The 24,704-nt window shown below is 53.1% G+C and overlaps 10 protein-coding genes across 10 annotated transcripts; 5 read left to right on the top strand and 5 right to left on the bottom strand.

Annotated features, from left to right (window-relative positions):
* Window positions 1–886: 886 nt before the first annotated feature.
* Window positions 887–1,241, bottom strand: LAESUDRAFT_649885 (uncharacterized protein; the record flags this gene model as incomplete). The annotated part of the gene is made up of 2 exons (XM_040904205.1): window positions 887–1,042; window positions 1,107–1,241. 2 exons carry the CDS (start codon window positions 1,239–1,241, stop codon window positions 887–889), a joined length of 291 nt encoding a protein of 96 aa, XP_040765902.1.
* Window positions 1,242–2,323: 1,082 nt separating this feature from the next.
* On the top strand, window positions 2,324–4,325 carry LAESUDRAFT_676805 (DHH phosphoesterase). Its single transcript, XM_040905638.1, has 3 exons — window positions 2,324–2,710; window positions 2,863–4,151; window positions 4,248–4,325. Exons 1-2 carry the CDS (start codon window positions 2,551–2,553, stop codon window positions 4,053–4,055), a joined length of 1,353 nt encoding a protein of 450 aa, XP_040765901.1. The 5' UTR covers window positions 2,324–2,550; the 3' UTR covers window positions 4,056–4,151; window positions 4,248–4,325.
* Window positions 4,326–4,798: 473 nt separating this feature from the next.
* Window positions 4,799–6,358, top strand: LAESUDRAFT_78696 (uncharacterized protein). Its single transcript, XM_040913898.1, has 3 exons — window positions 4,799–4,855; window positions 4,933–5,177; window positions 5,236–6,358. Exons 2-3 carry the CDS (start codon window positions 5,094–5,096, stop codon window positions 6,115–6,117), a joined length of 966 nt encoding a protein of 321 aa, XP_040765900.1. The 5' UTR covers window positions 4,799–4,855; window positions 4,933–5,093; the 3' UTR covers window positions 6,118–6,358.
* LAESUDRAFT_78697 (uncharacterized protein) lies at window positions 6,359–7,187 on the top strand. The gene is made up of 3 exons (XM_040913899.1): window positions 6,359–6,539; window positions 6,603–6,937; window positions 7,006–7,187. The coding sequence occupies exons 2-3, from the start codon at window positions 6,662–6,664 to the stop codon at window positions 7,108–7,110; spliced, it is 381 nt and encodes a 126-aa protein (XP_040765899.1). The 5' UTR covers window positions 6,359–6,539; window positions 6,603–6,661; the 3' UTR covers window positions 7,111–7,187.
* LAESUDRAFT_742589 (L-lactate dehydrogenase) lies at window positions 7,151–10,307 on the top strand. Its single transcript, XM_040911202.1, has 11 exons — window positions 7,151–7,692; window positions 7,741–7,929; window positions 7,989–8,110; window positions 8,631–8,736; window positions 8,784–8,851; window positions 8,902–9,014; window positions 9,065–9,083; window positions 9,130–9,276; window positions 9,329–9,512; window positions 9,563–9,723; window positions 9,782–10,307. The coding sequence occupies exons 1-11, from the start codon at window positions 7,602–7,604 to the stop codon at window positions 9,908–9,910; spliced, it is 1,329 nt and encodes a 442-aa protein (XP_040765898.1). The 5' UTR covers window positions 7,151–7,601; the 3' UTR covers window positions 9,911–10,307.
* A 1,129-nt stretch (window positions 10,308–11,436) lies between these two features.
* LAESUDRAFT_78505 (uncharacterized protein) lies at window positions 11,437–13,246 on the bottom strand. The gene is made up of 9 exons (XM_040913876.1): window positions 13,024–13,246; window positions 12,767–12,958; window positions 12,677–12,691; window positions 12,576–12,608; window positions 12,470–12,519; window positions 12,215–12,417; window positions 12,056–12,159; window positions 11,915–12,002; window positions 11,437–11,852 (listed from the first exon to the last, which is right to left on the bottom strand). Exons 2-9 carry the CDS (start codon window positions 12,936–12,938, stop codon window positions 11,663–11,665), a joined length of 855 nt encoding a protein of 284 aa, XP_040765897.1. The 5' UTR covers window positions 12,939–12,958; window positions 13,024–13,246; the 3' UTR covers window positions 11,437–11,662.
* A 3,038-nt stretch (window positions 13,247–16,284) lies between these two features.
* Window positions 16,285–19,053, bottom strand: LAESUDRAFT_697655 (uncharacterized protein). The gene is made up of 14 exons (XM_040906316.1): window positions 18,760–19,053; window positions 18,671–18,676; window positions 18,579–18,611; window positions 18,472–18,521; window positions 18,220–18,419; window positions 18,062–18,165; window positions 17,922–18,009; window positions 17,668–17,859; window positions 17,499–17,604; window positions 17,306–17,423; window positions 17,055–17,219; window positions 16,915–16,989; window positions 16,694–16,830; window positions 16,285–16,631 (listed from the first exon to the last, which is right to left on the bottom strand). Exons 1-14 carry the CDS (start codon window positions 18,986–18,988, stop codon window positions 16,611–16,613), a joined length of 1,524 nt encoding a protein of 507 aa, XP_040765896.1. The 5' UTR covers window positions 18,989–19,053; the 3' UTR covers window positions 16,285–16,610.
* A 128-nt stretch (window positions 19,054–19,181) lies between these two features.
* LAESUDRAFT_697653 (Dihydropteroate synthase) lies at window positions 19,182–22,275 on the bottom strand. The gene is made up of 5 exons (XM_040906315.1): window positions 22,159–22,275; window positions 21,516–22,107; window positions 20,954–21,463; window positions 20,655–20,902; window positions 19,182–20,599 (listed from the first exon to the last, which is right to left on the bottom strand). The coding sequence occupies exons 1-5, from the start codon at window positions 22,173–22,175 to the stop codon at window positions 19,342–19,344; spliced, it is 2,625 nt and encodes an 874-aa protein (XP_040765895.1). The 5' UTR covers window positions 22,176–22,275; the 3' UTR covers window positions 19,182–19,341.
* An 85-nt stretch (window positions 22,276–22,360) lies between these two features.
* Window positions 22,361–23,961, top strand: LAESUDRAFT_676796 (TPR-like protein; the record flags this gene model as incomplete). The annotated part of the gene is made up of 6 exons (XM_040905637.1): window positions 22,361–22,490; window positions 22,548–22,612; window positions 22,704–22,847; window positions 22,912–23,057; window positions 23,113–23,341; window positions 23,405–23,961. The coding sequence occupies 6 exons, from the start codon at window positions 22,361–22,363 to the stop codon at window positions 23,603–23,605; spliced, it is 915 nt and encodes a 304-aa protein (XP_040765894.1). The 3' UTR covers window positions 23,606–23,961.
* On the bottom strand, window positions 23,926–24,499 carry LAESUDRAFT_724157 (ribosomal protein S30). Its single transcript, XM_040908555.1, has 4 exons — window positions 24,477–24,499; window positions 24,291–24,408; window positions 24,194–24,235; window positions 23,926–23,988 (listed from the first exon to the last, which is right to left on the bottom strand). Exons 1-4 carry the CDS (start codon window positions 24,484–24,486, stop codon window positions 23,967–23,969), a joined length of 192 nt encoding a protein of 63 aa, XP_040765893.1. The 5' UTR covers window positions 24,487–24,499; the 3' UTR covers window positions 23,926–23,966.
* Between the last annotated feature and the right edge of the window lie 205 nt (window positions 24,500–24,704).

Raw genomic sequence — 24,704 nt, 5'->3', positions numbered from 1 at the left:
AGACAGGCACTGAGATGGGTGCATTATAACTGAAATTTTCGATATACACCGTGGGTGGCCAGTGTTGGCCACAGCACTTGACGAAGCGGACCAAGCCCTGCCGTTTTCCGTAAGAGGTAGGAGAAAAGCGGCCCATCACCACTGATCTGTATTGTGATAGCAATCAGTGGCACGCCATGGTGATGGGGTGAGTGGCTCCTACCCCTTCGCCGCACATCGGCCATCACGCTTCGGTCACTGCACATACGCATGCCGCCGAATGGCAAGACGTCTTTTTGCAGGCTAGTGACCATGGAGTTACATGAACAACGTGAGGTAATGGCTATGGTTTCCGGGCACGATCCTTTTCCTTGCACGTATAGATGTCACGGTCGTGTTAGAAAGAAAACATATGTCGAATAGAGCATCAAACCGTGATGTATGTGTCTGTGAAGATAATCTGTGAATACCACTTGCGTCAAAGCAGCTGTGGAAGACGTGACGAAGCGAATCGTGGTGACATCAGAAACGAGCTGCGCCTGGCGACTTTGTACTTTTGCTACCCTGGCACGTACTGCATTATGCGCATAATCAGCATGCGATGCCAGGATCTCTCATATTTGGGATGCAACTCAAGCCAACATGCGTTAGATAAGGCTAAATCATCGTACAGAGTGCCTCAATAGTGGTATAACAACGAGCCCGCAACATATATATGCACATACATCCATAGTCATACAGCCGAGCAAATCGTAGCAGATGTACAGCGTCATCGCACTCCAATGAGAAAGCGATGTCACTGAAAGACTGCAATAAACAAGGATACGTGAGAGGGTACGACTTGACAGCCAAGGACGGCATACCATGATAGAAGAAATCCCAATGCATCCAAAGGCAATGCGGCACTCTAATTATCGCTCCTCTCCCGTTCAGAGTTCTGCGTCTCGACCACAAGCCTCCATCCACCATACAGCTGGTTGACGATAGCACTGCGCTTCAGCACCTCCAGCTCCTTCACCTTGTCGTTGTAGAATGCGGACAACTTCCCCGGGTCAGCCTCATTCTACACAAACGATCGACCAGAACGATCAGAACGTTACGTTGAAGAGACGAACCAGCAGACCAACCTGAATGACCCGGAACTCATCCTTGGTCCGGCGCACAAAGTATTCCCGAAAGTTATACGAGCTGAATGCCCGCGACGTGCGCAGACTATTGTGGTAAAGTTCAAGCAGTGCTTGCTTCGTTGGTGCGGTCGCCATGATGCTATGTGGGGAGAAAGCGAGCGTCGATGCGGTGGAAATGAGGAGAGTCGGAGGCGGCACAAGCGCTTGTAAGCAAGACCGGCGTTTATGATAACCACGTGACTCATTAATGGCCACCACTAGGGAGCCGCGAAGACTCCTTCAGTTAATCTCCTCCCATGCCTTGAGCCAATGTCATTCAACTGGTTTCCGACAAGCCCTTAATTTTGGAATGTGCTTTATCTTAGTGGCCAGCCGATTATTCCGTACTTAAGACGATGGCTCGAGGCGGTCTTCTGTGTTGCTCTTGCGCCATCGAACGTTACGCAAGCGTATGAGGGCGCTCATCAATCAATGTTGTCAATCTTCCCGTCTCTTGTGTTTACAGTAGACCTGCATGGTTGATTGAAGTGGAGTCCGCAAGCAATAGAAAGACCACGAAGCAGTGCACGGTTCGCAACAGACTGCACCAGCTACTACGTCGAGCATTATCACAAAAGAAACTCACAAAACGCACTTTTCCAACTCATAATTGTAGAAAAGGAAAATATATCAAACCTTCGGTATATGCCTTATATCATTCAAACAGCTAAGTGCAAAGTGCATATATGCGCAGGGCACATGACGCTGGTAGAGAGAGCAGTGGGGCGAAGGGCCGCTGGGCATGTTCTCCGGGTCCATGGTCGCGTACGCGGTGGCTGTTAAGTCTGCCGGTGGGGAGGTTTGTATGTGAAGGGACGCGAATATATATCAGCTCGCGCATTTCTCATAGAGGGGGCAGAGACGATGTCAGGGCATGTGCATGATGAATGACGAGGGTGATGCTGCAGGAGACGCGGGTGGGCAGTCATCGGAAGCGCGACGGCGTTGGGTAACGGATCCGGAAGACCGTTCGGGTTTGTTCATGCTACCGTTTCTGTACGCCATTATACGCGTGCGATACAAGCCGGGCAGCCCGCAGCCCGTCGACCAACGTGTGGCCCAGCGAGATGCACCGTAACGCGTGACGTCACTCGACCCGTTGCGCGTTCTTCCTACATCACGTGCTTAACCCATGACGCATCCCCCCGCGTGGCCCGCAGGCCACACGTACCTTTGCTATTCCCTCCCCCTCCCCACCTCCAATTTTTGTGTAGCATTGCCATCTTTGAGTGTTCGCAGCTTTTGGCTCGTGCGGACGAGTTTGATCGGCCAACGTGTCTGGATTTCTTCGTGCACACGCGCGTCCAGGCCAAAACTCTCCTCGACCTGCCATAGCCGATCAAAAGACACTCGCATACGGGAGAGCCGATCCTATTTCAGCGTGAATAGTGTCTTACACAGCAGCATGCCCGGTGACGTGCAGCTCAAATCACCTTCGGACGGGAATGTGTCTCCTGGATCGACGCTCTCCGAGTTCGTCGATAGGACCAAGGAGGAGTATCTCAATGCCGTGAAGCAGGGAACCTCACGAGAGTGGACGGTAGTGATGGGGAACGAGGCTGGTGGTGAGTGTTCTGCTCATCATTCAGAACACCCGTTGTGGTCTTTTGAATCCTCCAATTTCTTACGTATTGTTGATGGTCGCTCAAGACGCTCCTTGAAAATGGCGTGTTATATGTCCGGCCTCAGAGCTGACACATCCCTTTATTGGCACCAGATCTTGACTCAACAGCATGTGCGATCGCATACGCGTGGTACGCCAACAACATCCAGAACACGCCTACCGTTCCTCTCGTTCAAACACCACACTCCGACCTCCACCTGCGTCTCGAGAATCTATACGCCTTCTCCCTCGCCGGACTCGATCCCTCCAGCCTCCTATGCATCTCCGACGTCCCACACACGAAGCCCGCTCCTTTCCCGTCCACTAAATTCGCACTGGTGGACCACAACCGACTGAGCGCGCAGTTCTCCTCAGACAACCCCGACGCACGCGTCGTCGCCATCATCGACCACCACGCGGACGAGGGGCTATACAAGGACACCGCTAACCCGCGCATCATCACCACAGGCATCGGCAGCTGCGCGTCGCTCCTCACGCTCTACCTCGCGCAGAAATGTCCGGGCAAGCTCCCGGGCGAACTCGCCACGCTCCTTCTGTCCGCCATCGTCATCGACACCTCGGGGATGGTCCCAGGCGGAAAGGCAGTTGACCAAGACCGGCAAGCAGCCGCCTTCCTCGCCACGCGCTGCACTCTCTCCTTCACACCAGACCCCACCATATCCTTCAACCCGCAATCCACGCCAGTCCTGTACGACAACCCCGCGATCCAGGCGCTCAACGGCACGCTGCAGACGAAGAAGAGGTCTCTCGACCACCTCGGCACGCGCGATCTCCTCCGGAGGGACTACAAGGAGTACGCGCTCACGCCGTCCTGGGCGGCCACGCGCGAGATCCTCGTCGGGCTCTCTTCGGTGCCCGTGAGCCTCTCCTCGTGGTTCGCGCGCGAAGGCGAGGAGAAGTTCGCGAGGGAGGCGGAGGGGTGGATGGCGGAGCGCGGGCTAGCGGCGCTGGGGATTCTGACGTCGTTTCGCGGCCCGGGAAAGAAGGGCAAGGTCAAGCACCGGCGCGAGCAGCTGTTCGTCGTGAGGACGGACAGCGAAGGCGAAGATGGGGCGGTGCTCGCGAAGCGCTTGTTCAAAGGCCTGGAGAGGAGCAAGGAGCTGAGGCTCAAGGACGTCAAGTGGGACGAGCTGGGCGTGCGGAAGCGTGCGGGGTTGGGGACGGGGGTGAAGGTGGGTGTGTGGAAGCAGAAGAATGCGGAGGCGACGAGGAAGACGACCGCGCCGCTGGTGAAGGAGATCGTTGAGGGCACCGAGGAGATCCAGTATGAAGGTCAGAAATTATGAGGAGTGTACGTGATACGTGTCGTGTTTAGTCGTCAGCAGCATCGTGATATCTAGCAGCTAGTGGCTGTGGCTATCACAATGCTATCCCTTTTCTCGGTAAGCAACAGTGTGCCTCGTCTTTAAATGCTGCATGCTGTCAAGTCACATAGTATAGTCCGACATTGGGGCTCATGAATCTCTTTCTTTCTGCAGAGGCGCTCAAGGTGAACGTCAGGATGCAAGCAATATAGTGCAGCGCAACGAGAATATATGCTGGCGAAATTAGTGGCAACCAGACTATAAAGGATCAAGTGTTGGCAAGTGCGGTAAATCTCGATGTCGTCGAACCGGTCTGCGAGGTGAAACAGTCCGTATTTCAGGACTGGAAGTACTCTCGGGGAGGAGACGCTTCGCAAGCTCTCTCGTATGCTCAATCTCCCATTTAGGGAGCAACTTGAAGGGAATTGAGCGGGACCATGGCGCGTTTGCACCCAGTACAGCAGAGAAACTGTCCTGTTGCTTGCGCCATCGACTCTCATCAACCATGCAGTTCTGCTGTACCACAAGAGATGGAAAGGTATCCGCAAGATTGATTGATGAGCGCTCTCACACGCTTGCATAAGGTTCGATGGCGCAAGCGCAACATAGAAGACCACCTCGACTCTGCGTGCATACTGCGCATACTGCGGTACTGCTATAGGGAGCCTCATACTGGTGGCCGTGGCATAGCCTCAGCGGCGACGACGGGTCGGCAACCTCATGACCGCACTCGTGGTGTCTGTGCCAGTGCGGCGATGTGGTCAACTTGATGAGACTTTACGGTATGTGTGGTCTGATACCATCAATCCGATATGATATCCTGATAAGAAGTGTACGTGATGACGCGCGGCGCCCGAAGCTATGTACTCCAGCCATCCCCTTTGCCCTCTTTGCCCTCCCTTTGTCCTGTGGCAGTGGCGATGTTCATTGAGGTGCAGCGCATCTAGATGAATACATATATCCCAAGAGCCGGCCTCGAAAGTCACATCTGCGGCCATCTACCACCACTCGACACCAACTATGGCATTCTCCGAACAACACCTGAAACGCGACACGAAAGCTTTAGCGGACAGCGTGCTTGAAGTGCAAAGGCTTGCGCAAACTGTGAGTGAGAAAGCGCCACGTATGCGTTCTTGACGATTTACGCGCTGCGCTGCCTTAGGTCAAGGGTGAGGCGGGCAAGACGGGCTCATCCGAGGCGACGAGAAATTTGCCGCAGCTTCCGATTGAGGTGTGGGAGAACGTGATCGACCATCTGTGGAATGACCAGTGGACTTTGAGGCGGTGCAGGCTCGTCTGCCGAGCGTGGTACTCTCCAAGTCGCTTTCATCTGGACCAGTGGGTCGACATCAATAACGGTGTCCAGGGTGTGAAGGCATATGCAAGGATGCTGAAGCAGACACCCGAGCTGTCGAAGCGGGCGCGCGAGATGTCCATATTGGGCAGCATGTATGCGGGGGAAAATCGGCTCGTAGATCTGTCCGCACTGTCGATGGCGGCGATCCTGCTCGCTCGCAAGCTGCCCCGGCTGGACCTGCTCAAAATCAGGAATACAGAGTGGAAGCCGTGGACGATGCACATAGATATCTTCCTGCATCTCTCCGCCTTCTCCGTCACTCGTCTTGATCTCCATGGTGTTACGTTCCCGTCGATCACTGTCTTCGGGCGCCTCGTGTGCGCACTGCGGGGTCTGGTCGAGCTCGAATGCTGCGATCTGGAATTCATACATGATTACTTCGACCATGATACGTTTGATCTATATCACAACCGCGTCAGCATCAGGTTTTTGACACTCGGTGATGCTCTTATGGGGTCTGAGAAACTCATGGACTTCCTTGCTCATCCTTGCATCTCGAGTCGCTTGCAGAGACTCAACATCGATGATTCACCTCTTGCAGCTGAACTACAACACCAATGGAAATACAAGCAACTATTGGATGCTGTATCTGGCTCACTCCCAGAACTGCAATTGGTCCTTCCATACTCAGGACAACAGACACATGCAGAGGTGTCGGCTGCAGGTGTGCACTCTAAGTTTATGTAAGCATTTATGCTAATCAGAGTCTCTCCAGGTTCAATGCCATCCTTCATTGATCATACCTCACTGCAGAGACTGCAGCTAACCTTTGTTGGTTATTCTCGAGGTTTCGAGATTGACACATTGTGTCAAGTCTTACTTTCAATCAAGTCAGACCAGCTGCGAGAAATTGTGATAGTTCTCCGACATGGTGCGAGAGTAGGGAGGGATCGTGACAGTCAAATGAAGGAGGAGGTGAAGAAACTCCTCGATATCCACAACTGTGCTCGATGTAGAGAGGTCGACAATCATCTTGCATCCGCCTCTTTCAAGACACTGAGCAACGTCGAATTTGCCCATGCTTTCAACGTTGAGATGGTCACCGAGGAGCAGTGGAAGCAGAAAGTTGAACCTTTATTCCCGCGACTAATGAAGCGAGGTATCTTCTGGTGTGTCCCTCGTTTTATGCCTAGACTCACACATTCATCTGCATCGCGATATTGGAACTGCAGTGCCACAGTGAGAGAAGTCTACTAGAAGAACAATATTGATCATTGCAATCGCGCGGTAGATGCTTCTCGAATTCGTGGTATCGTCTCCGCTCTGGCAACCATGTAAGGGCATGCTCAAGTGGACCACGAAGATCCTACCCTCGTCTCTCCCCCTCTTCCACGTGCCCAAGGTCCTGCACGAAGTTCTTGGCTATGCATCATCGTCTCTTGCACAATCCCCTACTTCATATACATTCCGCGCGACTAAACAACAATTTCAATTTCCGCATACTACCATCGCCATCGTGAAACTCAGACATCCCTCTTCTCCATCTCGTCTCCACCTCTTCCAAACCGTACGTTTTGCAAGCAATCGTGGATCCCACGATCGCTACATTCCCTAATCATACGCTCTCAAGTACAGGCTATCCGCCGCAATCTGCCCACAAGGTCTCAGCATCGGGCAGGCGATCTTGGCCGGAATTCCGCAACAGACACCTATCCAGCCATCTCGTCGTCTTCACGGTAACTGTGGTGACACTCAATTCGATGGGGCTAATTGCAACGCTGCACAAGGATTAATTGGGAGTGAGGGGAGGGAATAGTCAAGGGTCCGTGTGGCCTAGTGGCGGCGACGCGGTGGTTAAGCGCTTAGGCACGTGAGAACACGCGTCGAGTGACGTCACGCGTTACGCCCCATCTCGCTCACGCCGCCTCCCCGTCGACGGGCTGCGGGCTCCCTGGCTCGCATCGGAATCACCAGTCCTCCTATGCTCGCGCGCAGGACGGCGTACAGGATGCAACGGCAGCACGACTCAACGCGAACGGTCTTCCGATACCCAACGTCGTCGCACTTCCGATGACTCCCCTTCCGTGTCTCCTGCATCACCTTCGTCATTCGTCATGCCCTGACATCATCTCTGTGGATATGTGAGCAGATATAAATTCAAGTCCTTCAAGATACAAACCCCCATACCAGCAGCAGGCTTACCAGTCACAGAAGCCACCACATATGCGACCATGGACTCTGAGAACAAGCCCAACGGCCCCTCGCCCCATTACTCTCTCTATCAGCGTGAGGTCTTCAAGCGCGGCGGCGACACTGGACAGCGTGCGTGCAAGCTCTCTTCACCTTTGCTCACCGCTGACGCGCCCGCAGTGCCGAGCTTCTCCGTTCACCCAGAGGAGCTGCAAGAGTCCATTAAGAAGAAGCTCAGTGACCGCGCGTATTTCTATGCCAGCTCTAACGCCGGCCTCGGCTGGACAGACCGCGCCAACCGCGAGGCATTCTATCGCTGGCGTATTGTGCCGCGTACGCTTGTTGATACCAACGTGCGCGACTTGACTAGTGAGTACTTGAGCATATATGCGTGGGTATGCTTGCGTAATGACCTTCGCGACCGCCAGCGACGATATTCGGTCACCGTATCCCCGCCCCGATCATGTTTGCCCCCATCGGGATCAACAAGCTCTATCACCAGCTCGGTGAGCTGGTCCCTGCCAAGATCGCAGGAGAGCTCGGAATTCCGGTGAGTGTCCATTGAATGGATGGCGGATCTGTCCTACCCCTTCCTTTCTCACTCGTCCTAGTGTTGCTGCGAGTTGGAGTTAACTTGCGAGTTCACTCGCCTCGCGAATCCAGATGACTTTGGTACCATTGATTCCCGTGCCTGCTATTGGCTGCAGACGTGCGCATATAATGCGCATGTTGTTGTCCGAATGCTGTTCTGCCGAGCGAACTGAGCGCTAGCGCTATGTTAGACGCTCGTCCTTCTTCATGGCGGACTGTGGGGTTTTGTTTATGTGTAACCCTCCGCCTCCCGTCTGCAAAGGGTTTTGTTATTCATCATCAGGCAGGATAACTTGAGTCTGAGTACGGTCAGTGGTCATGTCCAACTGCATATAAGGCACTCTGCCAATAGTTCGCGCATCTCACGGGAACGTGACGAACGTGTGAATGAACTCGCGAGTCAAATGCAACTCGGCACTAACTCACCTTCCCCCTCGCACCCGCATCTTCGAACATTTCACGAATGTCTTCTTTCCTAGTACTGCCTCTCTACCGCAGGCTCACAACCTATCGAAGCCGTGGCTGCCGCTAACGATGCGGGCGCAGCCATCAAGAACGACAGCAACAGCGTCTGGCGATACGATGGTGCGGTCCGTCTCCCTTTTCTCGCACAATAACTAACAGTGATGCAGGCCCAAATGGCGGAAGCGCACAGAGCCCGCGCTTCTACCAATTATACATGGGGCACGATGACGAGATAGTATGTAGTCCGTGCTCTGGTGCTGCAATGCGAAAGCTGACGTATGCCAGACACTCTCGCTCATCACGCGCGCATGGCGGGCGGGTTTCGACGTGCTGATGCTCACGACGGACACTTGGCAGCTCGGCTGGCGCCCAACAGACATCAACCTCGCCAACTATACGTGAGTGCACGTCGAGGCCCCGGCGATTTCGATGCTAACTGCGACGACAGGTTCTACTATCCCGGTACCGTGAGTCGAGCACCCTGACAGCTGACTCACGCTGGCCCCCACAAAGGTAGGCAACGAGATCGGGATGTCGGACCCAGTGTTCATGCGCAAGCACGGCGACGAGCTCGCGCGCGACTCGGGCAAATGGATCGACTACAGCGTGTGGCACGGCAAGGCGCACACGTGGGAGAAGGTCCGGTGGTTGATTGGCGAGGTGCGCGTCCTGGTTGTGCTCGTGCCATAGAGACTAACTAAGTGGCGCGCAGTGGAAGAAGATCTCGGGCGGGCGGCCTTTCGTGCTGAAGGGGATCCAGAGTGCGGCGGATGCGCGGCGAGCACTCGAGGTGGGGTGTGATGGGATCGTTGTGACGAACCATGCGGGCCGGCAGGTGGACGGTGCGGTGGGCAGCCTTGAGGTCTTGCCGGAAATCGCGGAGGCGGTCGGTGATAGTTGAGTGTGCCTGGGATTCGATGGGGTCGGATCGCTGATGCGCGAGCAGAGATGACGATCATATTCGACTCGGGCGTGCGCACGGGCGCGGACGTGTTCAAGGCGATTGCGCTGGGCGCGCATGTCGTCGAGGTGGGGCGGCTCTACGTGTGGGGCATGGCGCACGAGGGCGAGTATGGATGCCGGCACGTCATGAAGAGCTTGCTTGCGGTGAGTCTGCGTGGGAAGTTTTTTTTGCTTGGGCGTGCGGTGGCTGATGCGTGTGCAGGAGCTGGATATATTGATGACCGTCGCGGGGTACAAATCCATCACGCAGGACGTGTATCGTAACAAGGATGCACTGAGGTTCAACCCGAACGGGGTGCCTCCGGGCCCAGGCGAGCATGCAAAGCTGTGAGAGGGGCGGCAGCGCGATGTCAGTGGGCATGTTGTATTTTATATTTTAGTGCATGGGTGTTCGATTTGTACGATTATGTGCTGGGATAGCGTGTGTTGTGAGTGTTTTTTCGGTGAGTCGTAGTCGTTGGCGGCCAGTCTTCTGTCGCGGGCTGTGCTTTGGTTCGCGGCTTGTTCTGTTTTTGCCCTGCTTTTGCCCTAGTCGGTCTTGCGACCTGAGGATGTGCCCTGCACATATCACCGCAGACATGAAAGCATTTGCGACCGTTCGTTTTTGTTATTAAATGACACTAAATTGTAATTAACTGCCTTTTTGGGACACAAAGTTGCTTAATTAGGGCATAGTGTTGCATAGGTCACACTTTAGAACACATTTTCAGAGCATTTGCAAGGGGAATAAATGCCTTCATGTCTGCAGTGTATATATGCACTTTGCACTCAGCTGATAGAATGACAAGACATATACCGGAGATTTGAGGCTGATGAGAGTCCTGTCGGAGGGACAAGAAAGATGTAATCGGTGAAGAAATCGTTACAACGACAATCAACAATTTGTTATATCTACATCAACTGCTCTCCGACGTCGGCGAGTACAAGAATTATCAAAAGAGGGACAACATTCGGAGTTGGATTCTTTTCCTCAGTAGACACAATTGACGAGTAGATGGACGGCAGGATGATCGAGCAGAAGATTCTTGATGCTCAGATTCACTGGTCTCTCCATAGCGGCTTGTCAGGAGATCAGCATCTTGAGAGGACAACCATCGAGGAGAGACGATGAACTGATTCACCTGGAGGCATGTCAACACCGGATTACCCGACCCCCGGAACATCCTTGTGGTGCCGATGAAACCTGCCAGCACTTTGCCGTCTTTGCAAAGCACCCAGAATGAGCCACCCGCACGTCCGTATAGCTCCGATTCTCTGCCTGTCTCACTGCCGCTCAGTGGCTGACGACGACAACGCTGACCCACAAAAGGGTGCGCGCGGGTGGGAAAGGGAGGGGGGCGTACCGCGTGACGTTCTGAATTGCATAGCACAGATGTAGGTGTCGAGGTGGACGAGGACCTGTGTGATGTCCTCGCCTGTTGAGATTGATGTGAGCTGCTGTAGTGAATGATACGGCGTGGTGAGGTACGATGGAGCTCACCGGGACACAGCTCGAAGGGCGAATTCAGACGACCACCGTATCCGCCACGCCAGCCGGTATAGCTGCCGTCCGTGAATCCCAAGGCTATTCCATCGATGACGTCGCCTGATCGGATATCGATCGTCTTGATCACCTTGCGCCAGGCACTGATGGGGTGAGACTCGTCTGCACGACGTGAATCCATGATGAACAGGTCAGTCGCATTAATTTGTCGATCAAGTAATAAAAAAAAGATTTAAGAAAGGAACACTGACCATCGAACGGTGTGCCCTTCCAGTGGCCCACTTTGGACCCTCGCGTGGGCATGTCGTATTCAATCACGGACGGTGTCACCCAATTCAGTTGCGGTGTCCATACTTGGTGGTGTATGACCTGTGCGAGGAGTCGATAGGTGTCAATGACGGCACGTTCAGTTGCACGCCGCGGACGAACACGGACCGAATCGTGACTGGCCCAGAAGAGATTGGTCACAATCCCTTTGTCTGAAACATGTGTGCATGCGGCAATGCTGCTACCGCGGGGAGCAGGGCAGACGGTCTCGCTTCTAGTAGTATGGTATGGGCAGTTATCAAGAGGTATCAAGGAAGACCAGACGATCACAACTCACGGTTTCAATTCGGACCATGGCACATGGACACGCTCTCTGATGGAGAGGGCACGCGGGTCGTAGTAAAGTGTTTTGACAGCAGAGCCATCGGGGTACTGCTCCGCATCATCCCCGTACCCTCCCAATCCATTCGTGGCTAGAGAGCTCACGGGTCGCTGTACGTCCTCAACAAAACGAGTAAAGTACCTTGTTAAGCGTTGTTAGAGTTTCACGACAATTGGGACGTTGTTGTATCTCAGAGAACTCACCACGTTGCGCCAAAGTCACCAGTGCATTTGTCTCTAAGGACGAAGTCTTGGTCTTGGTAGAATACATAGATATGGAAGAAAACGTGTTCTGTGCAGGATGGTGTGCAGAGAACATATGTGAGAAGGGAACCGCAGACATACTAGCGTCGTCTTCCCTGTATGGCAGTTTCGCCGTGAGGCCGGAGAATGGCGCAACCTCGACAAGCCGCGTGGCATTGGCTTCCCAGTTCCAGCTCCAAGCACGTCTAGACAACTCGTGTAAGTGACAGCGAGTAAGAAGGTTCATAGTGTATCACGGACCGATAGCATAAGTAGCCTTCGGAGTCCTGGAAGAAGAGCATAGCACGTAGACCGTCTGGCGTGCAAACAGAAGCAATACGTGTTCCCGGCATGACATCCACCTGGGAGAAGTTGGTATCATACCAGCGACTAGTATCATACCTAGCCTCGCGTAGGCTGTTGTCTGCATGCTGATAAAATAGCGATTCTTGGCCAGAGCCCCACTGTGGCGCACCAGTCGGAATGATGGAAGAAGGAATGAAGTAGACTACGTACTGCCAGGCCGCTGAGCTGGCTTTTAGGGCTGCATTCGCGTCGCAAGTCTCCTGTTCCACGAGAGAGCTCGAGAAGTAGGACGTGTCTATAGACTTGAGTGACATACCCGGCGTCCACCCGCCTGCCTGGGGTATATGGCCTGAGGCGTGGGTTCAGAAAAGATACGATGATGCGCGAACCCATAATATAGATAATATAGATACTCACTGCCACTTGCTGGGTCTTCAAGCCAGACACACATCATTAGCATCACGCTCGGTGGGAGAGAATTAAAACATCAGACAGAACTAAACCTACCAGACTCGGTGATAGGTACTGGCACCAAACGTTGTTCTAGACACCGCTGCTCGATAACGCCATCAAGCGTCCGAACATAGCAGTGTATGTTGCCTTTCGACGTTGTACAGGCTGCTATCGCGACGGTCGATTGTTGATTCTCCACATCATTCACTAAGTTTCGAGGTATCATGCTGGTGACCTGAGTTGGTTCTGATCCCATGGTAGATTCCCGACGTGAGCAGTCTTGAATGGACGCAGTTCAGAGAAGAGATCACCGTCGGTGAGACAGCTTGGATTGACGTTCGCTCGCTTTTGATCGATGAACGGAACCTCTAAACCTCTTGAAAAGGATATCGGTTTACGTTCTGCGTAGGGGAAGGACAAATTTATATATGTTGGTCAAGTCTCGCTTGCGCAGCTAGCGCAAGCGATCATTCGACATCTTCCGACATGATTTCATTCACAAAGTGGTTCTGGTACTGGGGTGGCTCTGTCAAGTCAATGCATGAGCTGTGAGAGGGCGGCGGCGCGATGTCACTGGCTGTGTCTCTGGACGAATATGTCACATGCTCGTTTTCTACAATTATGTACTGGAAAGTGTGTTTTGTGAGTTTTTATGACGATGCTTGACATAGTGGCATTACGTGCTGGAATAGCGTGTATTTTGTTCGCACTCAGCGGTCCGAGTGATTAAGGCATATCCCAGAGGTTTGAGACTGATGAGAGTCCTGTCCGATGGACAAGAAAGATGCAATCGGTGAAGAAATCGTCAGAACAACAATCAACGGTTTATATACACATCGACTGTTCTTCGATGTCGGCGAATACAAGAATTACCAAAAAGAGGGACGCCATGAGTTGGGCTCTTTTCTTCAACAACACAATTGACGATAGACAGCATGATGATCGAGTGGGAGACTCTTGATGCTGAGATTCACTTGTCTCTCCACAGCGGCTTGTCACTCGGAGGTCAGCATTTTGAATGGACAATTATCCAGGGGAGACGATGAACCAACCCACCTGGAGACCTGTCAACACTGGGGAATCCATCCAATGATGGGTCCACGTGGTACCGATGAAGCCAGCCAATACCTTGCCGTCTTTGCAGAGCACCGAGGGTGTGCCATCCGGACGTCCAAACAGCTCCGATTCCCTGCCTGTCTCACTGCCACTCAGTGGCTGACGACGACAATATTGACCCACAAAGGTGTGTGCATGCGGGCGGAGGGGACGTACCATGTGATGTTCTGAAGCGTACCGCCCGGATGTAATCGTTGTCGAAATGGATGAGCACCTGTGTGATGTTCTCGCCTGTTGAAATTGATGTGAGTTGCTGTAGTGAATAATGGGGCATGGTGCGGTACGGCGGAGCTCACCAGGGCACAGTTCGAACGGCGAATGTAGCCGGCCGCCGTATCCGCCACGCCAGTCGGTGTAGCTGCCGTCTGTGAATCCCAAGGCCATTCCATCGATGGCGTCGCATGATCGGATATGGATCGCCTTGATTGTCTTGCGCCAGGCACTGGTGGGGTGAGATTCGTCTGCACGATGTAGTATTCATGATGAGCAGGTCAGTCGCATTTGTCGATCAAGTTCAAAAAAACGTCTAAGAAAGGAGCACTGACCATCAAATTGCGCACCCTTCCAGGGACCCACTTTGGACCCTCGCGTGGGCATGCCGTATGCAATTACGGATGGTGTCACCCAATGCAGTTGTGGTGCCCAAACATGGTGGTGTATGACCTGTACGACGAGTCGATTGGTCAATGGTGTCAATGACGGTCAACGACGGCGCATTCAGTTGCACACCACGGATGGACACGCACCGAATTGTGGCTGGCCCAGAAGAGATTGGTCACGATCCCTTTGTCTGAGACATGCGTGCATGCAGCAATGCTGCTGTCGTGGGGAGCAGAGCAGACCGTCTGGCTTCTAGTGGGATAGCATGGGCAGTTATCAAGAGGTATCAAGGAAGACCAGACGATCACAACTCACAATTTCCAGTCCCACAGCACATAGACACGCTCTCTTATGGAGAGGGCACGCGGGTCGTAGTAAAATATTTTGACAGCAGAGCCATCGGAGTACTGCTCCCTATCATGCATGTACTTACCCAGTGGTCCATTCGTTGCCAGAGAGGTCACGGTTCGCTGTACGTCCTGTACAAAATCACCAATGAACCTTCATAACCGTATTAAATTTTCACGATAATTGGGACATTGGTGACTGTCAGAGAACTCACCATTTTGCACCAAAGTCTCTACTGCCCTGCTCCCTAAGGATTAAGTTTTGGTCTTGGTAGAATACATGGATCTGGAGGAGAGAGTGATCTGTGCAGGATATTGCGCAGGGAACGTTTATGAGAAGGGGACCACAGACATACCAGCGTCATCTCCCCAATTTAGCAGTTTCACCGTAAGGCCGGAGAACGGTGCAACCTCGACAAGCCGCGTGGCATTGGCTTCCCAGTTCCAACTCCAAGCACGTCTATACAAGTCGTGTAAGTGACAGCGAGTGAGAAGGTTCATAGGTATGACGGACCGATAACATAAGTAGCCTTCGGAGTCCTGGAAGAAGAGCATGGCACGTAGACCATCTGGCGTGCAAACAGAAGCAATACGTGTTCCCGGCATGACATCCGCCTGGGCGAAGTTGGTATCGTACCAGCGACTATCATACCTAGCCTCGCGTATAGTGTTGTCTGCATGCTGATAAAATAGTGTTTCTTTGCCAGAGCCCCACTGTGGAGCACAAGTCGGAATAAATGGAAGAAGGATTGAAGTAGACTACGTACTACCAGGCTGCTGAGCTGGCTGTGCGGGCTGCATTCACGTCGAAAGTCTCCTGTTTCACGCGAGAGCTCAAAAATAGGGTGTGTCTATCAGGCTTGAGTGACATACCCGGCTTCCACCCGTCTGTCTGGGGGATATGGGCTGAGGCATCGGTCAAGAAAAGATACGACGATCTCGAACACACAACACAGAATCCAGATACTCACCTTTTTCTGGGTGGCCAAGCCAGAAATACATCATTAGCATCGCAGTGCGGTGGTAGGGAACGGTAAACATGAGACAGAACTAAACCTACCAGACTCGGAAACATGCACATGCACCAAACGTTGTTCCAGACACCGCTGCTCGATAACGCCATCAAGCGTCCGAATATAGCAGTGAATGATGTCTTTCGATGTTGCACAGGCCGCTATCGCGACCGCCGGTTGTTGATTCTCCGCATGACTGGATAATCCTCGAGGTGTCTTGCTTGTGAGGGCCTGAGTTGATTCTGATCCCATGGTAGATTAGCAGTTCAAAGGAGCAAAGGTGTATTTGGGTCGGCGACTGAGATGGCAGACCGTTCGCGTAGAGTAGGAGGCGTAGCTAGTAGACCTCGAGACCTGAGGTACGAGAGACGAAGGCAAAAATATAAGAAAAACCTAGTTCGCTTGCGCTAACCGCGCAACGTCACGCCTGATCGATGATCAGCTGAGATTGCGGTTCCGAGTGTTAGAGAAAACTCAAGAGGAACAGACAGAGCTCCATTAGTGCACCTAAGTACATGTGCAAGACAGCTGTTCGACCGTAAGTCATGCAATGGAGTCATTGAACGACATACGAGGAGCTTATCGACGGTAGTAGCGCCTGAATTGTGTGGACAGAGATGTTGAGACTGACAGCTGTCCGTGCGTCAAAAACAATAGCACGCTCAACGGTTTATATACGCATCGACTGTTCTTCGGTGTCGGCGAGTACAAGAATTACCAAAAAAGAGGGAGACCATGAGTTGGGCTCTTTTCCTCAACAGACACAATTGACGAGCAGATAGACGGCATGATGATCGAGCAGAAGATTCTTGATGCTCAGGTTCACTTGTCTCTCCATAACGGCTTGTCAGGAGATCAGCATCTTGAGAGGACAATCATCGAGGAGAGACGATGATCTGACTCACCTGGAGGCCTGTCAACACCGTATTACCCGATGATTGGAAGATCCCTGTGGTGCCGATGAAACCTGCCAGCACTTTGCCGTCTTTGCAGAGCACTGAAGGTGCGCCATTCGCACGTCCAAACAGCCCCGATTCTCTGCCTGTCTCACTGCCGCTCAGTGGCTGACGACGACAGCGCTGACCCACAAAGGGGTGCGCAAGGGTGGGAAAGGGAGGGGGCGTACCGCGTGACGTTCTGAAGCGTACCGCCCGGATGTAGTCGTTGTCGAAGTGGACGAGGACCTGTGTGATGTTCTCGCCTGTTGAGATTGATGTGAGCTGCTGTAGTGAATGATACGGCGTGGTGAGGTACGATGGAGCTCACCGGGACACAGCTCGAAGGGCGAATTCAGACGACCACCGTATCCGCCACGCCAGTCGGTATAGCTGCCGTCCGTGAATCCCAAGGCCATTCCATCGATGGCGTCGTATGATCGGATATCGATCATTTTGATCACCTTGCGCCAGGCGCTGATGGGGTGAGACTCGTCTGCACGACGTGGATACATGATGAACAGGTCAGTCGAATTTACCGATCGAGTTAAAAAAAAAAAGGTTCAAGAAAGGAACACTGACCATCGAATGGCGCGCCCTTCCAGGGGCCCACTTTGGACCCTCGCGTGGGCATGTCGTATTCAATCACGGACGGTGTCACCCAATGCAGTTGCGGTGTCCATACATGGTGGTGTATGACCTGTGCGAGGAGTCGATTGGTGTCAATAATAGTCAACGACGGCACGCTCAGTTGCAGGGGCAGATGAACACGGACCGAATCGTGGCTGGCCCAGAAAAGATTGGTGACGATCCCCTTGTCCGAGACATACGCGCATGCAGCAATGCAGCTATCCTGGGGAGCAGGGCACACCGTCTGGCTTCTAGTGGTATAGCATGGGCAACAATCAAGAGGTATCAAGGAAGACCAGAGGATCACAACTCACAATTTCCATTCCCACGGTACATAGATACGCTCCTTTATGCAGAGGGCACGGGGGTCATTGTAGAGTATTTTGACAGCAGAGCCATCGGAGTACTTCTGTTTATCACTGTCTTTCAAGTGCTTCCCCAGTGGTCCGTTCGTGGCCAGAGAGCTCACGGGTCGCTGTACGTCCTCAACAAAATCACCAATGAACCTTGATAAACAGCGTTAGATTTTCACGACAATTGGTACGTCGATGACTCTCCGAGAACTCACCATTTTTCACCAAAGGTTCCAGTGCCCTGCTCTCTGAGGACTAAATTTTGGTCTTGGTAGAAGACATAAACATAGAAGAGAGAATAGTCTGTGCAAGGTATTGTGCAATGAACATTTGTGAGAAGGGACCGCAGCCATACCAGCATCATCTTTCCTGTTAAGCAGTTTCACCGTTAGGGGGGAGAATGGTGCAGCCTCGACAAGTCGTGTGGCATTGGCTTCCCAGTTCCAGCTCCAAGCGCGTCTAACAAGTCATGTGAGCGACAGTGAGTAAGAAGGTCCACAGGACACGACGGACCGATAGCATATGTAGCCTTCGGAGTCCTGGAAGAAGAGCATAGCACGTAGACCGTCTGGCGTGCAAACAGCAGCGATACGTGTTCCCGGCATGACATCCGCCTGGGCGAAGTTGGTATCGTACCAGCGACTATCATACCTAGCCTCGCGTATGGTGTTGTCTGCATGCTGATAAAATAGTGTTTCTCGGCCAGAGCCCCACTGTGGCGCATAAGTCGGAACAACAGAAGAAGGAATGAAGTAGACTACGTACTGCCAGGCCGCTGAGCTGGCTTTTCGGGCTGCATTCGTGTCGGAAGTCTCCTGTTTCATTAGAAAGTTTGAGAAGTAGGACGTGTCTATCAGACTTGAGTGACGTACCCGGCTTCCACCCGCCGGTCTGGGGGACATGGGCTGAGGCATGGGTCAAGACACGATTCGACAATGCTCGAACCCACAATACAGATACTCACTTTTTTCTGGATGGTCAAGCCAGACATACATTATTAGCATCGCGATGCGGTGGGAGGGAACTATAAACATTAGACAGAACTAAACCTACCAGACTCGGAGACAGGCACTTGAACTAAACATTGTTCCAAACACCGCTGCTCGATAACACCATCATGCGTCCGGACGTAACAGTGGATGTCGCCTTTCAATGTTGTACAGGCCGCTATCGCGACCGTCGATTGTTGCTTCTCCGGATCATTCAGTAAGTCTCGAAGTATCTTGCCAGCGACCTGAGCTGATTTTGACCCCATATTAGACCAATAACAGAGCCCCAACATGACCAATCTTCGACGGATGCGGTTCAAAGAAGAGGATAACGGCGCGTCAAGCTTCAAATCAAGTTGTTGCCAGAGACAGCTTGGATTGGATTGACGCTCATCGCTTCCAATCACGGTCACCCAGGAAACCTCGGGAGCAGAGGAACGACATGGTTAAATGGTCCTGCAATGGTTCAATCCATCAGGAGTCCATCTAAGTTCAACTACATACAGATCGAGTTGCTTGGATAGTTTGGGAGATCACTCGTCTCCGACGACGCTAAGGATAACAGCGACTCGAATGCACATATACATATTTGACAAGCCCGGCGCAGGGGCACTCGCATACGTACTGTATGAATGAACGCTCAACATCAAGCCCAAAGCGCGGAACAGATCCTCACGACGTCACCCAACTCGAGCACGTCGTGCACACGCACCACTGCAGCTCGTTGCTGAACTGCACAGCTCACAGCAGCCGCAGTCGCCCACCCTCTCTCGTCCGGCCTCGTCTCCCTACCCTTGTAGCTGCCATTGGGGTCAGACTTCGCCAGGATGGCTCCCAAGAATGACTTTCTCGAGGCACCGATCAATTGCGGGTAGCCAGCCAGTGTGTTCCTCCTCCGGGAACGAGGATAACTTGGAAGATATTCAGTGGTTAGGGTCGCTGCATTTCTGAGCACCTCCAAATTTCCCTCAACAGTCTTGCTAAAGCCGACGCCTGGGTCGAGGATCACGAACCATCGACGGATGCCACCAGGTCCCTTCACCGCTGCCTCGACCTTCGCGCACAGCTCCACTCGAACGCCTTCCAGGACGGCCCCGCGCCCCTCCTCGTCTGCGGCATAGTCGTAGGCCGAGTAATCCTTGTTCGCAGATGCTTCTCCGCGAGAGTGCATCAGGACTACGGGCACTGCGAGGTTCCGCGCTACAGCGCGCATGTCGAGGAAGTGTTCGGCGGAAGATGAGGTCAGCGGGTAGTCAGGACCGGTGAACGCATGGACGTCGTTGATGCAGTTCGCCCCCTCCAGTATCGCCGCGGATGCTACATCCGCGCGGAATGTGTCTACGCTGATGGGGACTTCGGCGACCGCACCCTTCATCGCTTGAGATAAACCCTCAGGAACGCCTTGTCCTGCGTCCGTCTTGGAATCTTGACCGATACCTCTGATAGCTTGAATCACTGGAACGACGCGTGAGAGCTCCTCTTCTGGTGAGACATATTCTGCCCGCGGACGCGTGGAGTAGCCACCCACATCGATGATATCTGCACCAGCCACTACAGAGGAGATCGCATACGCAAGGGCAGCAGGAATGGTATTATGCACGGATCCATCAGAGAATGAGTCTGGCGTGGCGTTCAGCGTCCCCATGATATACGTCTTCCGCTCGCCATGAGGTTTCATCGAAGGTAGCGGAAAACGCCAGTACGTGGCAGTAGGAGGCACCGGAGGTATGTTCTCGAGTGCGGGGGAGGAAGGTCGGGATCCGGGCTCCGCAGAGTGAGGGTAGCGGGGGAAGGGCATGACCTTGTGCATGGGATCTACGTTAGGAGCTTGCCGTCTAAGAAGGTGCTTGAGGAGGTTTTGGACGGACTTTCCAGATACCGGATGAATGTAGTCAGGTATCATGCTAAGAAATGTTCGATGAATCAGCTCGAGTATGATCGTCGCGTGAGCATACATACTCGTTGAGAGGTCGCAAGACGAACTCGCGCTCCGCTATGCGCGGATGAGGCACCACGAGCTGTCCAGCGAGGTTGTCCAGCGTGCCTCTCTCCGACTCCACTCGCGAGTCCATAACAAGCGAGTCATGCATCAGGATGTCCAGGTCGATAGCTCGAGGACCGTTCCTGAACGATGTCACTCTGCCGACAGTGTTCTCAATTTCCTTGACAAACCCGAGCAACTCAAGCGGCGCCATGTCCGTCTTGATCTGATCTATGCCGTCAGCTGCATATCAGACGATTGATCTGGAGACACACACTATACATGCACAATTGATGAACTTCGGTTGATCCGTAACGTACATCGGCTCCGTCTCGTACATAAAACTCGTATCCACAACCACCGCCCTCGGCTTGCCGGTCGTCTGCGAAAGGTCTCCGCAGGGCGCCTCCAGCAGGCGAAGAGCAAGCTCAACATTGTAAAAGCGGTCCCCAAGGTTAGCCCCAAGCGCGATCGCAGCGGTATGGGTCAACGACGAGACAGTGTCGCCTTGTCCAGGAAGCGCAGCTATAAGCGAAGATAGATTCGTAGACCCTTGTGAGGAGGTAGCACCTTGTGCAGACTGCGGAACTGCAGTAGCGAATTCGTAGGGGTAGTCAAATAGTGTGCGAGAGATCTCCACTTCGGCTGCCTCCGCTAGAGCGAGAGCGCTTGGCTTCCCCGCTCGGACGGTGACACACGCCTCAGGGTCTGCCACATAGTTGAGAGTTGTGCGTGCTACAGATGAGGCCAATGCTTCGAGTGTGAAATAGGATGAGGCCGCTATATGCTACACATGGTCGGATAAGCAGAAGTTGCGGCTGCCACATTGTAAAACTTGCCTCGGACAGTTTATGTGTCAGTTCGCGGAAGCTAAATGATGCGTTGGCTTTCCGGTTTTTGTCCAAGGCAACATTGAAGCGCACGCGTTGCCTCTGCTCTCGTTCGGCAGGATTTACACCGACGATCGTATCACACTCCAGGTTTTCGATGGTGAGCCGCACTGCTAGTTCTTGCACGCCAGACCTAGTCCTCGTCGACTCGATGCTAGCCGCGTCAGCATGCAATAGCGCCTTCGGCCTGGTAACCTTCAAACACAACCGCTCGACCTCCGGATGGGTTTCAAAGCAAGTCCGGAATATTCGGTCAGAGAGAATTTCGAGAGAGTTCGCAGGAGACGAGGAGCAAGCATGATGCACAGACGAGAGCAGAGCGGAGTAATCAATCGAGGAGGAGAGGTCATCAGTTGTCGCTGTCTGTCTGACATCGTGCGGTACCGTAAGGGAGATGCGGACAGGCTGCAGCGTGCTTTCCTCCGCTGGCCATTGCGCACCATCAGTGAACGGAACGAGCAGAGTCAGATCTTTGATCCGTATCGCATCTTTGAGCTCTATTGAAGGGCTGGTGCAGTAGCTTTTTGCATGTCGGGCCTGGCTGCACAAATTGAGACCTGCCGGCAGCTGGACAACGAAAAGAAAAACGTACCTGCCCGTCAGGCTCATATGTGCACTGCTATAGGATACTCCCAAACGGAAAAGACCAGACTTCCGCCTGTTTGTGGCCGCAGAGAAAAACCGGCAGCAAAGTGGAGAACATGGAAACCTGAAAAGCAGAGACATGTGACAGCGCCAGATGCGCCGCCACAGAGTCCTCCGCGCAATTGCCGCCGTGACCGTGTTCACTGACCATGGACTTCACGCACTCTCTCCAAAAGCTCGCCAGCTACCGACGGCAAAGCACGCCAAAGTCAAAGGCGACTCTTGACGAGGGCCTTGCGCTGCTGCGCAGCGGCAGGTATGCGAAGCAAGGCGACGAAGGTCAATCATCTCCTGTCTGAGGTCCACGACGGTTTCCGATCAACGGGTGTGCTGCAGGCTGGGACGCGTTGGAGAAGCTGGCCCTTGCAGCGTTAGATGAAGGGGATATTGAGACAGCCGATGTGAGTACGGTAATCGTCTTCACACCAGTCTACAATCGCGCTGATCATCATGGCCGATTCTTGTTCGGTGGACGCGTCAACGTGTCGTTAGCAATGTCTCGTACGCCTGCTCGACAAATACCCTGGCTCTTCAAGAGTGGAGCTTCTTCAGGGTATCAGGATGGAGGCCACAGAACCTCTGAACGTAGCTCTGAAGTACTACGAGGAACTTCTGGAGGCAGATGAGGCGAACCCGGTGAGCATACCGTTCCAACTCTGGCATTTGTGTAATATTAGCTTTTACGTCCACTCTCTACCAGGGCATTTGGCGAAGAAAGGCCGTTGTGCTCCGCAACATGGGCAAGATCGATAAGGCCGTAGAGGAACTCTCTGCGATGCTCGACACATTTTACGCGGACGTTGGGGGATGGCTGGAGCTCGCCGACATGTATTCCTCATGCCAACAGTGAGCTTGTTCAATCTATCTTCGTGCTATCTGTTGCTCATGTTCTCGTCTGAAGGTACACCTATGCACTTCAGTCTCTCTCGCACGTCCTTCTGCTAGCACCTCAGAATCCATTCTACTTCTTGCAATTTGCCGAAACGGCATACCTAGCTGGTGACTTAACTCTATCGCTCAAGATGTTCCTCATCGCAGTCGATATGACGGACGACGATGACGGACCCGTCCCTCCTCAGGATTCGATACCTACAAGCCTTACATTGCGAGCGTGGTATGGCGTCAAGCTGGTGTGTATCCTTAATTGCCAGTTCCGTACCGTTGTTGCCCTCATGCTAGTCATTCTCTTCTAGTGCACACAACGACTGGTCACAGAGCCGCGCCTCATGACGTCATCGGCATCGCAGACACCAGGGCCGACAACGACAATGTTGCAGAGCATTGATGAGCTTTCGACTGAACGATTGCGCACAGCATACCTCAATATGAAGGGAGAGTCGCCGCCGAAGGCAGACAAGGATCTGATCACCGTCATGGCTACGATGATACAATAGTATACTCCTAGATCCTGTCATGTACAGATACCCTGTCCTACCTTCTGGTGCTAAATCTTCATTCTTGAAAAACGGAGTCCAAGACTTACAACTTGAAGCAGGATGAACGTCTGATCGAAGACGAGCGCGAACTCATCGCAGCGCATGGTAAGGAGAAACGGCTGCCTGATATCATAGTCATGGAGAAAGCTAGGCAGGCATGCGGATAACATGAAATGACGAGAATGCGAGTGATACAACAGCAAGATGGGACTCCCCAGCCAGATTACTCCCGGACATCCGTCTGTCGAGGATAGTGAAGCGGCATATTGCCCGGCGATGACGCCTAGTGCGTCGAAGAAGAGGAAACTCGAATGAATGTTCACTTCTCGGGGTTGGGGTTCCTGCATGGACGATGTTAATCAGCAACGAGCGCGCGAAGAAAGGGAGTATAAGCGAAGGAAAGATCAGATAGGAGCGAAAGACAAGATGAATGTTTATCAACACGAGTATTCAGTGTGAACTATGCATAAGATGGTTGTATCATCCTCCAAACCCTGTGCAAGGAAGCAGCGGAGAGAGCGCAAAAGAACAGAACGGAAGACTCACATTCTCCTCTTGCCACCAGGGAGTGTCGTGACGTTCACGAATCTGCACAAACCATCAGCCAAACTTGAAGAAACTGTCTGAAGCACGGCGTGCGCACCTGCGGTTGTAGAGAATCCGCTTCTTAGCACGACCTTTGGGAGTCTTCTTCTTCTCCTGCTTTTCGACCTTTGGGGTCTGCGACTTGACTTTGCCGGCACGGGCAAGAGATCCGTGAACTGTCCGCCGCGAGTAGTGCTCGTGTCAGCGACACATTCTCAGCAGAAGGGAGTGATAGAGAGCCGACCTTTTCCCATGATGTGTTGAGGTTGGGAGCTTGTCGCTGTCGGTGAGGATGAGCAGAGCGCGGGCGGTTCTGTACAGTCAGCGATCTAAGGTTTCGATCTCAGATAGCTTATGTCAGTTGCCTTTCCTGTCCGTTACTCCCGGGCCACAACTTAATCAAAACGACTGATCTGCACTTCATGCGTCCATCATCTACGTACACTGACCGGCACCGCTCGACCATCTATCA

The sequence above is a fragment of the Laetiporus sulphureus genome (assembly GCF_001632365.1).
Source record: "Laetiporus sulphureus 93-53 unplaced genomic scaffold LAESUscaffold_12, whole genome shotgun sequence".
NCBI classification, from domain to species: Eukaryota; Fungi; Basidiomycota; class Agaricomycetes; order Polyporales; family Laetiporaceae; genus Laetiporus; species Laetiporus sulphureus.
This window is presented reverse-complemented; position numbering and strand designations above follow the sequence as displayed.